Raw genomic sequence first — 13,412 nt, forward strand, 5'->3', positions numbered from 1 at the left:
ATCCTTTACCTTCCATAAAAACTTCTTCACCGACCCCAACCATACAATTCCCATCCCTAATACACACCTCACCCTTGCAAACCTTCATTATTTTTACCTGCCCAAAACATTAAATTCTATTACCTTTCCCAACAGGTGCCTCACCCCAATCCCCTCCTAGCGCCCTTACAATCATGCACACTGTCCCATCTTCTAACACAGACCATGCCTGCACCCTTCCAATCTTGCACACTGCCCCATTCTTTAGCGCATATCCTCCTAATGCCCTTCCCATACCACCCCAGCCCCTAACACGGATCCTCCCTGTGCCTTTCCCATCTTGTACATGCCCTACCCCCTAGTGTGGATCCCATCCTGCACACTGCACCACTACCTAGCGCAGACTCTTCCTGCACTGCGTACCATCCTACAAACTACCCAACCCCCTAATGCTGACCCTCCTCTTTCGCATTGGGGTTGGGGTGATGTGCAAAATAGTAAGGGTGCAAGGAGAATGGGGATTGTTATGGAGACAGTTGACTCCATGGTATTGTATACATTGTAAATTACACCGCTTCTTTTCTGCTCTTTTAATGCATCTAAAGGTCATAATGGACTAGTCTGTCTTGTTTTTCTTTTATATTTCCAACATCTTTGCACTGTTTTATATACAGTGCTTCACTTTTTGCATTTGTAAGAGTCCCAGTCACCCTTACTTACTTTTAACTATTGTATATTGCACTTTCAAGGTTCGTACTTCCGGGTTTTCAGGCTCCTCGGCCTGTTTGCAGTGGGAGTTATGTAAACAGCAAAGCTCACAGGGCTACTCAGCTTGCGTAACTCCAATTAAAGTCAATGGGAGTTCTGCAAATTGCATAATTTCCCTGCTTCGGCCACTTTAGGCTTTTCAAACCACCTGTGGCCAGAGGAAGTTGCAGGGTGGTACACCCTCTTTAAAGGGGTACTCCGGTGAAAACCTTTTTTCTTTTAAATCAACTGGTGGCAGAAAGTTAAACATATTTGTAAATTACTTCCATTAAAAAAATCTTAATCCTTCCAGTACTTATTAGCTGCTGAATGCTACAGAGGCAATTCCTTTCTTTTTGGAACACTGATGACATCACGAGCACAGTGCTCTCTGCTGACATCTCTGTCCATTTTAGCAACCATGCATAGCAGATGTATGCTAAGGGCAGCATGGCGGCTCAGTGGTTAGCTCTGCTGCCTTGCAGTGCTGGGGACTTGGGTTCAAATCCCACTATGGACAACAATAAATAAAGAGTTATTATTATTATAAGAACGTCAGCAGAGAGAACTGTGGTTGTGATGTCATCAGAGAGCATTCCAAAAAGAAAAGAATTTCCTGTATAGGATTCAGCAGCTAATAAGTACAGGAAGGATTAAAAAATTTTAATAGAAGTAATTTACAAATATGTTTAACTTTCTGCCACCAGTTGATTTAAAAGAAAAAAGGTTTTTATCGGAGTACCCCTTTAAGTTTGATAAATATACTATGATGTCATTACTTTCATAAAGTGAGCATGATGAAGTAAATTTCTGGGTTAACATTGCTTTAACCCAACAAGGACACATCCCATTTTTGTCTCTTCACCTTTTAAAGGAAAACTGTCAGCTTGCTCCCCCCGCACTAACCAGTGGTACTGGCTGAGACGCTGATCAGTTTGATGCCAGTTTGATGCAATATATCCGGGTCCTGCTGGTTGAGTTGTTGCCTGCCAACATCCGGAGGGCCACAGTTTACAGTGGTCTCAAAACCGTGGCCCTCCAGATGTTGCAAAACTACAACTCCCAGCATGCCCAGACAGCAGTTTGCTGTCTGGGCATGCTGCGAGTTGTAGTTTTGCAACATCTGGAGGGCCACAGTTTTGAGACCACTGGACAGTGATTTACAACCTGAACCCCTCTAAATCTTGCAAAACTACAACTCCCAGCATTCAGGAACAGCATTAGGCTGTCTTGGCATGCTGGGAGCTGTACTTGCGTTCCTCCAGCCGTTGCATAACTACATCTCCCAGCATGCCCTTCCGCAATCAGTACATGCTGGGAGTTGTAGTTTTGCAACAACTGGAGGCACACTGGTTGGAAAATACTGAGTTAGGTCATAGAACCTAACTCAAGGTTTTCCAACCAGTGTGCCTACAGCTGTTGCAAAACTACAACTCCAAAGCATGCATGGTCTGTCAGTGCATGCTGGGAGTTGTAGTTTTGACCCCCCCTCCCATGTGAATGTACAGGCTACATTTACACTGGCGGCAGATTACATTGAGTTCCCCGCTTCAAATTTGAGCTGCGGCAAATTTTCCGCCGCAGCTCAAACTCCTAGCGGGAGACTCAGTGTAATCTGCCACCAGTATGAATGTAACCTAAAAACACTACACTACACTAACATTTTTTGCTGTCCTGGCACCATAGGGGCTTCCTAAGTGCGACATGCCCCCCGAGCAAAATTTCCTCTCAAAAAGACAAATATGATGCCTTCTCTTCTGAGCATTGTAGTTCGTCCGCAATGCACTTCAGGTCCACTTATGGGGTACTCCCATACTCAGAAGAGATGGGGTTACTAATTTTGGGGGGGTCTTTTCTGCTATTAACCCTTTAAAAAATTAGAAATTTGGGGGGAAACCCACATTTTAGTGAAAAAAAATATATTTTTTATATATGCAAAAGTCGTGAAACACCTGTGGGGTATTAAGGCTCACTTTATCCCTTGTTACGTTCCTCAAGGGGTCTAGTTTCCAAAATGGTAGGCCATGTGTTTTTTTTTTGCTGTCCCTGTCCTGGCACCATAAGGGCTTCCTAAATGTAACATGCCACCCGAGCAAAATTTGCTCTCAAAAAGCCAAATATGAATCCTTCTCTGCTGAGCATTGTAGTTTATCAGCAGTGCACTTCAGGTCCACTTATGGGGTACCTGCATACTCAGAAGAGATAGGATTATAAATTTTGGGGGGGTCTTTTCTGCTATTAACCCTTTAAAAACTGTGAAATTTGGGGGAAAACCAACATTTTAGTGAAAATGTTCTATTTATTTTTTACATATGCTAAAGTCGTGAAACACCTGTGGCGTATTAAGGCTCACTTTATTCCTTGTTATGTTCCTCAAGGGGTCTAGTTTCCAAAATGGTATGCCATGTGTTTTTTTTTTTTTTGCTGTTCTGGCACCATAGGGACTTCCTAAATGCGACATGCCCCCCAAAAACCATTTCAGAAAAACGTACTCTCCAAAATCCCCTTGTCGCTCCTTCCCTTCTGAGCCCTCTACTGCGCCCGCCGAACACTTTACATAGACATATGAGGTATGTGCTTACTCGAGAGAAATTGGGCTACAAATATAAGTATAAATTGTCTCCTTTTACCCCTTGTAAAAATTCAAATATTGGGTCTACAAGAACATGTGAGTGTAAAAAATGAAGATTTTGAATATTCTCCTTCACTTTGCTGCTTTTCCTGTGAAACACCTAAAGGGTTAAAAGACTTACTGAATGTCATTTTGAATACTTTGGGGGGTGCAGTTTTTATAATGGGGTATTTATGGGGTATTTCTAATATGAAGACCCTTCAAATCCACTTCAAACCTGAACTGGTCCCTGAAAAATAGTGAGTTTGAAAATTTTGTGAACATTTTTTAAATTGCTGCTGAACTTTGAAGCCCTCTGGTGTCTTCCAAAAGTAAAAACTCGTCAATTTTATGATGCAATATGTCATAAAGTAGACATATTGTATATGTGAATCCAAAAAAAATAAAAAATTCTTTGGAATATCCATTTTCCTTACAAGCAGAGAGCTTCAAAGTTAGAAAAATGCAAAATTTGTAATTTTTTCATCAAATTTGGGGATTTTTCACCAAGAAAGGATGCAAGATACCACAAAAATGTACCACCATGTTAAAGTAGAATATGTCACGAAAAAACTATCTCGGAATCAGAATAGTGACAGTGGTCAGATTTGCAAAAAAGGGCTTCGTCCTAGAGGTGAAAATGGGCTCCGTCCTTAAGGGGTTAAGAGACCTAATTCTTGAGGGCTTGTTTTTTGCGTGACCATTTGTATTTTTTACAGACTTCATTCATTTTACTATAAAATGTATGGCACAACCAAGAAAATATCATTTCTTCCAGGAAATGTTTGCAACTTTTGGGGGTTTTTGCTTTTACGCTGTACATTTAAGGGTGCGTTCACACTGAGGAATTCAGGAGGAATAATTTCGGTCAGGAAATTGTTGCCTTCTCCATCTAGCGGAAATGAAGAGGAATGAAGGAGGAGGCTATTTAATCTACTTTTCTGAATTCCGCTCCAATTCCGCTTGAAAACGATGTCGGGCAGAATATTTTTTTGACTTCTATTGGATTCTGCTCGCGGATTCCGCTTGAAGAATGAACATGTTCTTTCTTCAAGCGGAACGGAATTCTGGGTCGGAATTCTGCTAGCAGAATTTCCGCAGTGTGAACAGGACGGCAGAAATAACATTAAAGTCAATGGGCAGAGGAGATGTGCATTAATATGCAGCAGAGAATTCAAGAGGAAATACTCGAGTAAATTCCTCTTGAATTACTCAATGTGATCGTACCCTAAAACTGACATGTAATCAGTACAATAATAGAAAAGCATGGTGACGTTTTTTTTTTTTTTTTTATTATTGTACTGCTTTAAAAAAAATAAAAGGCAAATTTTAAATTGCTGTCCCTACTCGTAGTAGTCATGGTGCTAGGAGGTTCACTCCAGGCCCTGACTATCCTGGCCAATGTGATCTCTATCTAGTACAGGGTGTTATGGGACCGTGTCTACACCCATAATGATACCTGGTTCATGACCTATGTCCATATTGATACCTGGTTTATGACCTATGACATATGCAGTGAGAGAACAGACTGCTCCTGTGTGGCTGTACTTGAAGGGGTTCTCCGGTGCTTAGACATCTTATCCCCTATCCTTGTGATCTTGCACGCGGCACCCCGTTTGTAATCAGTCCCCGGAGCGTGTTAGCTCCGGGTCTGATTACTGTCGATCACGGGGCCGGCGGCGTGTGATAGCACGCCTCCGCCCCCGTGTGACCTCCCGCTCCATCCCTCAATGCAAGTCTATGGGAGGGGGCGTGACAGCTATCATGCCCCCTCCCGTAGGCTTGCATTGAGGGGCGGAGAGTGACGTCACACGCCGTCAGCCCTGTGGTCGCCGGTAATCAGACCCGGAGCGAACACGCTCCGGGGCCTGATTACAAACGGGGTGCCGCGTGCAAGATCCCGGGGGTCCCCAGCAGCGGGACTCCCGCGATCAGGCATCTTATCCAGTATCCTTTGGATAGGGGATAAGATGTCTAAGCACCGGAGAACCCCTTTAAAGGGGTATTCCAGGATTTTTTTTTTTTTGATTATGCTACAGGGGCTGTAAAGTTAGTGTAGTTCATAATATAGTGTCTGTACCTGTGCTTGATGGTTTTCTCACAATTCTTGTGATTTTCACTCCAATATTTATTTTTACCACCAAACAAAATGACTGTTGTCTCAGATTTTTCCCAGTTTGCAATGCGGCCGAGACCTGACTCACTAGTCAGCTGATGACAGGGAGCCTGTCTGCTTCAATGGGTGGAGGGATCAATCTGCAACTAATGCAACAGCTGTAGGCACCCTGATTGAAAACCACAGGTCTTTTGAATGGATGCAGCATATTTGTTCAATGGGTGGGGTGGCTGATGTATGGGAGGGAGGAAAATGGAATTGTGGGATTTGTAGTTAAAAAAAGAAAATTCAAACAGGAAATACCAGTTCACAAAAAGCTAGCCACAGTGTTATGGTAATCTCACAACATAGCCATTTAGTCCCAAGACAAGCGCAGATCCCTCCTAAGCATGTCCATTACTGTCTGCCAGGTACGTACTAAAATAACCTTATGGTGGAGAACCCCTTTAAGATTTTTTAATAGAAGTCATTTACAATTCGGTTTAACTTTCTAGGACCAGCTGATTTGAAAAAAATAAAAATAAAAAAAAATAAAAGGTTTTCCACTGGAGTACCCCTTTAAGGCAGTGTTTCTCAACCAGGATGCCTGCAGCTGTTGCAAAACTACAACTCCCAGAAGGCCCGGACAGCCGTTGGCTGTCCGGGCCTGCTGGGAGTTGTAGTTTGGCAACAGCTGATGGTACCCTGGTTGGAAAACACTGCCTTCAGGGGTAGAAGTTTGCATTTACTTCAGAATTTATTTTCTAAAGGCAACTTGGTGTGTACATGTCTCCTCATTCATGCCCCACTAATCTGTCCCCCAAAGTTCCCCCTCCCTCCCTTACCCTACTTCCTTCTCAATATGGCTTTCATAATATATTCTGCACTTTGGAACAAATCCAGTACATACTACCCAGACCCCATAGCAGACACCATAACCATCTTAATTTCAACACATTCATGCCCCTTCTGTCCTCCAAGCCCAGCCGACCCCTCAGCTACTGCCAGGCGCGGTGCATCGTGGGACTTGTAGTCTCGGTCACGCCTTGCTTCCGTATTGCACAGTCGTTCTGAGAACTACAACTCCCGTCGGCGGCTGGAGGCTCCAGTGTCTTTGGCAGGTTTGCTGCTTACGTGTCTGCGGAGAGCTGGATGGTGAGGAAGATATGAGACACCGGTACCGATAAGATGTGGCTCAGACCGGAGGAAGTGCTCCTGAAGAACGCCTTGAAGCTATGGGTGACCGAGACCTCCAACCCGTACTTCGTGCTGCAGAGGAGAAGGGGCTGTGGGGAGGAAGGAGGGGGACTGACAGGTACAGTCAGCGGCACACTATGGCAGCCCCATTATATGCACTTTATACACAGGCTACAGCGCTGCTTATTACCTTCCTGGGCTGCTGCACTACAACTCCCAGCAGGCTGCCTGCTGGGAGTTTGTTGCACCACAGCTGGGACACCACTGGTTGCAAATCACTGCACTAAATCTTAGAAGTGATGTCACCTACATATCATTCCTCCAGTAGTGACATAGTGATACATAGCTGTCTGCAGAGCGTGCATGTGCAGTGTAATGTAATGTGAGAGCGTGCATGTGTTATATTATGTATGAGAGAGTGTGCATGTGTTATATTATGTATGTGAGAGCGTGCATGTGTTAGATTATGGATGTGAGAGCGTGCATGTGTTAGATTATGGATGTGAGAGCGTGCATGTGTTAGATTATGGATGTGAGAGCGTGCATGTGTTAGATTATGGATGTGAGAGCGTGCATGTGTTAGATTATGGATGTGAGAGCGTGCATGTGTTAGATTATGGATGTGAGAGCGTGCATGTGTTAGATTATGGATGTGAGAGCGTGCATGTGTTAGATTATGGATGTGAGAGCGTGCATGTGTTAGATTATGGATGTGAGAGCGTGCATGTGTTAGATTATGGATGTGAGAGCGTGCCTTGTGTTATGTATGTGAGAGCGTGCATGTGTTATGGATGTGAGAGCGTGCATGTGTTAGATTATGGATGTGAGAGCGTGCATGTGTTAGATTATGGATGTGAGAGCGTGCATGTGTTAGATTATGGATGTGAGAGCGTGCATGTGTTAGATTATGGATGTGAGAGCGTGCATGTGTTAGATTATGGATGTGAGAGCGTGCATGTGTTAGATTATGGATGTGAGAGCGTGCATGTGTTTTATTATGGATGTGAGAGCGTGCATGTGTTAGATTATGGATGTGAGAGCGTGCATGTGTTATGTTATGTATGTGAGCGTGTTATGTTATGTATGTGAGCGTGCCTTGTGTTATGTATGTGAGAGCGTGCCTTGTGTTATGTATGTGAGAGCGTGCCATGTGTTATGTATGTGAGAGCGTGCCATGTGTTATGTATGTGAGAGCGTGCCATGTGTTATGTATGTGAGAGCGTGCATGTGTTATGTATGTGAGAGTGTGCCATGTGTTATGTATGTGAGAGCGTGCATGTGTTATATTAGGAATGTTAGAGCACGCATGTGTTATATTATGTATGTATGAGAGCGTGCCTTGTGTTATGGATGTGAGAGCGTGCCTTGTGTTATAGTATGTATGTATGAGAGCATTCATGTATAATAGTGTGTGAGAACGTGCACGTGTTATATTGTGTATGTATTAGAGTATGTATGTATACTATTATATATGCATAATATAATGTATGAATTAGAGCATGCATGTCTAATATATTTAAGAGTGTGCATTTTTTATATTGTTTATGTATAAGAATATCCACTGCTCAAAAAAATGCAGGGAACACTTAAACAACACAATGTAACTCCAAGTCAATCACATGTTTTGGTCACTTTTGAATGCTGGCAGTGCTTTCACTCTAGTGGTATCATGAGACCGAGTCTACAATCTACACAAGTGGCTCAGACAGTGCAGCTCATCCAGGATGGCACATCAATGCAAGCTGGGGCAAGAAGGTTTGCTGTGTCTGTCAATGTAGTGTCCAGAGCATAGAGGCGCTACCAGGGACAGGCCAGTACATCAGGAGATGTGTAGGAGGCCTTAGGAGGGCAACAACCCAGCAGCAGGACTGCTACCTCCGCCTTTGTGCAAGGAGGAGCAGGAGGAGCACTGCCAGAGCCCTGTAAAATGACCTCCAGCAGGCCCGACGTCCACAGATGGGGGTTGTGCTTACAGACCACCACCGTGCAGGACATTTGGCATTTGCTAGAGAACACCAAGATTGCCAAATTTGCCACTGGCACCCTGTGCTCTTCACAGATGAAAGCAGGTTCACACTGAGCACAAGTGACGGACTTGACAGAGTGGAGATGCCGTGGAGAACGTTCTCCTGCCTGCAACATCCTCCGGCATGACCAGTTTGGCAGTGGGTCAGTAATGGTGTGGGGTGGCATTTCTTTGGGGGGGGCTGCCCAGCCCTCCATGTGCTTGCCAGATGTAGCCTGACTGCCATTAGGTACCGAGAGGAGATCCTCAGACCCCTTGTGAGACCATATGCTGGCGGTTGGCCCTTGGTTCCTCCTAATGCAAGACAATGCTAGACCTCATGTGGCTGGAGTGTGTCAGCAGTTCCTGCAAGAGGAAGGCATTGATGCTATGGACTGGCTCGCCCGTTCCTCAGATCTGAATCCGATTGAGCACATTGGGGACATGATGTCTCGCTCCATCCACCAACGTTGCACCACAGACTGTCCAGGAGTTGGCGGATGCTTGAGTCTAGGTCTGGGAGGAAATCCCTCAGGAGACCATCCATCATCTCATCAGGAACATGCCCAGGCATTGCTGGGAGGTCATACGGGCACATGGAGGCCACACACACACTACTGAGCCTCATTTTGACTTGTTTTAAAGGGGTACTCCACTGGCTAGCGTGGAAATAATTGTTCCCAATGCTGTTTTCACTCTGCGGGGGTCAGCCACGCCCCCTTTGTGACTTCACTGCCCCACCCCCTGAATGCAAGTCTATGGGAGGGGTCGTGACAGCCACCACGCCCCCTCCCATAGACTTGCATTCAGGGGTCGTGGCCGTGACATCATGAAGGGGTGTGGCCAACCCTTGCATTGCAAAAACAGTGTTCGGAACATTTAGTTCCATTCTGGCCAGTGGAGAACCCCTTTAACCCCTTAAGGACGCAGCAAATTTGGGCCTTAAGGACGCAGAAAATTTTATTTTTACGTTTTCATTTTTTCCTCCTCGCCTTCAAAAAATCATAACTCTTTTATATTTTCATCCACAGACTGGTATGAGGGCTTGTTTTTTGCGCGACCAGTTGTCCGTTGTAATGCCATCACTCACTTTACCATAAAATTTATGGCGCAACCAAAAAAATACTATTTGTGTGGGGAAATTAATAAGAAAACCGCAATTTTGATAATTTTGGAAGGTTTCGTTTTCACGCAGTACAATTTATGGTAAAAGTGACATGTGTTCTTTATTCTTTGGGTCAATACGATTAAAATGATACCCGTGATAAAATACTTTTCTATTACTGTTGCGCTTAAAAAAAATCACAAACTTTTTAACCAAATTAGTACGTTTAAGATCCCCCTATTTTGAAGACCTATAACTTTTTCATTTTTCTGTATAAGCGGCAGTATGAGGGCTCATTTTTTGCGCCGTGATCTGTACTTTTTATTGATAACTTATTTGCTTATGTAAAACTTTTTGGCCTTTTTTTTTTTTGCGTTCACCGTACGGTATCATTAACATTTTATTTTAATAGTTCACATATTTACGCATGCGGCGATACCAAATATGTGTATAAAAACATTTTTAACACTTTTTTGGGGGGAAAATAGGGAAAATGGGGCAATTTACGTTTTTATTGGGGGAGGGGGTTTTTCACTTTTTTTTTTTTTATACTTTTTTTACTTTTACACTTTAATAGTCCCCATAGGGGACTATTTAAAGCAATCATTCGATTGCTAATCCTGTTCAGTGCTATCAGTCGTCTTCTGCTCTGGTCTGCGACAGCGGAGGCAGGTGAGGGGACCTCCGGCTGCCGTGCTGGATGATTGGATCGCCGCCGCAGCGCTGCGGGTGACCTGATCATCCAATTAAGTGACCGCGATGCTGCAGATGCCGTGATCTGTATTGATCACGGCATCTGAGGGTTTAATGGCGGACATCCACGGGATCGCGGAAGTACCGCATCACCAGGACGTACATTTACGTCCTTCGTCGTTAAGGACATTACGTCAAAGTTGGATCAGCCTGTAGTGTGGTTTTCCACTTTGATTTTGAGTGTGACTCCATATCCAGACCTCCATGGGTTGATAAATTTGATTTCCATAGATAATTTGTGTGTGATTTCATGAAGGGGCGTGTCACGCCCCCTCCCATAGGCTTGCATTGAGGGGCGGAGCGTGACGTGACACAGGGGGCATATTTTAACATAGGGGCTTGGAGCTGGAGGTCCATCCGACCCTGTGCAGTGGGCCCAAACATTTCATTCCGCGGGCTGCGAGTTTGAGACCCCTGATGTAGAATATCTATTATGGCAATGTAATAACATGCATGTAAAATGAAATGCATTTATAAAATCTATTATATCAATATAATAACATGCATGTATGGTATTATATAGTTTCTGTAGTCTATACGGTTGCATATTTTTGTAGTTCATGGCCATGTTTCTATATTAAATGAATCAACATAAAAAAATAATAATAATAATTTTGCTGAATTTCAGGTATCTTATACTCCAGAGCTGTGATCACAATTCTGCAGCCTCATAGGGTATCCGTTCTATGGGTTGCCCTAACAGAGAAGAATAGCTCTAGATATGTGTGAACCTCCCTATTTGAAATGTTATCCTACACTATATGACAGATCTCCAGCTATTGCAAGACTACAACCCTTATCATGCCCAGATAGCCGAAGGCTTGCAGCATTGTGATTGTATTTTTGGAGTTTTTGTGTTGACTGACTGAATCACTAAAAGAAATGTTGCCTTGGGTTATGGAAATGCCTAAAGCCACCTATTAGAGAACTGATCTGACTGAAGTATAATATTTGTCATGCAAGATGGGAGTTGTAGTTTAGCAACAGTTTGAACTAAAACTACAACTATTGCTATTATGCAATTTGCAAGTCAGCCAAAAATAAGATCTTAAAGGCGCTTCTGAATTTCGGTCAGAAATTCCTCTGCCTGAAGGTAAAATGCAGTTGAATGGGTTATCCATTAACCCATTCACACTACAGAATTTTCTGGGCCTAATTTCCATCAGAAAATTCAAATCTAAAAATATTACCAGAGCATCAAACTTTTCCAGGCCGGAGATTCTCAGTGTGAACTTTGCCAAAAATTTCACAAAAACATTTGTAAAAGTAAATGGGCAAAATGGGGGACTTTTCACTTAAAGGGGTACTCTGGACGAAAAACATTTTTCAAATCAATCGAAACTTATACAGGTTTGTAAATTTTATTTAAAAATCTTAATCCTTCCAGTACTTATCAGCTGCTGTATACTACAGAGGAAGTTGTGTAGTTCTTTTCAGTCTGACCACAGTGCTCTCTGCTGCCATCTCTTGCTGTGCTCTCGATTCTTGGTTTTACTATTTGATTGTCTATCTGTACTTTTCATTGTATAGTTAGATGGGCAGACATTTCATTGCAGATTGGCTGTGAGATTGTTGCTCCTCCATTCATTCGCTTCGGATCCGCCTAAGAGTACGTTCTCACGAGCGGATTTTCGCAGCGTATTTAGCTGCGGATCCGCTGGTGAAGGCCCCGCTGTATGCTGGCTTTACATGTGCCTGCTGGTAGCGGCAATACGTCGCTACCAGCAGACACAGTGCAGCAATGTGCACGGCGTATCGTGGCCGCTATCCCTGCTCTGAGCTAGGCAGAGAGCTCCCGCGATGTGCGAGTATACTGCGACTCGCACATCGCAGTTTGTCTGCTGGTAGCGGCAAATTGCCAATACGAGCAGGCACATGTAAAGCCAGCATAGAGTGGGCCTTCACCAGCGGATTTGCAGCATAAAATGCTCTGTAAATCTGCACGTGTGAACGTAACCAAAGATAGACTATGAAGGTATGATCGACTACAACTCCACTAACATTGTGGACAAAGGAACCCTGCTCTTGTGATCAGTAGACTATAGGCATATTACTGTAATTAGTATTATAATTATTATTTATTTATTTTTTTACACCTTGCTGCAGGTTATTAACATCATTTATCCTTTGACTCTTAGTTTGAGCTGAGCTTCATGTAATAGACGGGAATAGCGATAGGATACAGTTGAGTAATGGCTATGAGTGAGGGGCTAAAAGGAATTGTAAATAGTTAATGGACTGCAGCTCTCGGCTCTGCAGATGTCACTAGTATTGAATGCTTTGTGTTTTATATTGTATTTTTGTCCAATAATGCAAATTTCACTTTTAAAAATCACAAAAACAGTTTTTATTATAAGCTATATTTTGCGGCTCCTTGGTTCACATTGTTCTTCAGCATTTGTGGTTTTTCATGTATTTATTAGAATGTTTTCAAAGATAAGGAATGTTAAAAAAAAAAGCATTTTTTACTGTAAAAAAAAGTGTCAAAAAACAAATTGCTCAATTGTGGCAATTTGCAATAAAAACACACACAATTTTTATTTAGATCCCCCCCCCCCCCTTCCTCCACAGTGTGAACCCAACCCTTAAGTACACCTTGTGACTGACAGCTTACTGAGGGATCAGTTACATGCTGTTCATAGATGTCTATAGGGATAGAATGAGAGGAGAAGAAATTAGCAGCAGAATGAAACAGAGAGAGAGAAAGATGCAGAGAGCCAGCTAAAAGGTCTGTAAAAGGAGTCTTACCAGTCTAAATAAAATGTATCCCCTATCTGCATTCTCTCTTATACAGATGCATGGAGATGGCGTGTCCACCACTGCTTCGTGCCATGGTTGACACGCTTCATTCATGTCCAAGGGACTAAAATGGAACACAATCTACTTGTCCCTTATGAAAATCCACTTGTCCTGGTACACA

The 13,412-nt window shown here is 43.3% G+C and overlaps 1 protein-coding gene across 3 annotated transcripts in view; it reads left to right on the top strand.

The window, feature by feature from the left end:
* The first annotated feature begins 6,482 nt into the window (after window positions 1-6,482).
* Window positions 6,483-13,412, top strand: part of TBC1D8B (TBC1 domain family member 8B) — a 103,660-nt gene continuing 96,730 nt past the window's right edge. Inside the window, exon 1 of one of the 3 annotated variants that reach the window (XM_056539590.1) lies at window positions 6,483-6,747. In XM_056539590.1, the coding sequence (XP_056395565.1) occupies window positions 6,621-6,747 (127 nt within the window). In that variant the 5' untranslated portion in view covers window positions 6,483-6,620. The remainder of the gene's footprint in view (window positions 6,748-13,412) is intronic. The other 2 variants (XM_056539589.1, XM_056539592.1) reach the window with 2 other exon arrangements.

This window comes from Hyla sarda, chromosome 9 (genome assembly GCF_029499605.1).
Source record: "Hyla sarda isolate aHylSar1 chromosome 9, aHylSar1.hap1, whole genome shotgun sequence".
In the NCBI taxonomy this organism is placed as follows: Eukaryota; Metazoa; Chordata; class Amphibia; order Anura; family Hylidae; genus Hyla; species Hyla sarda.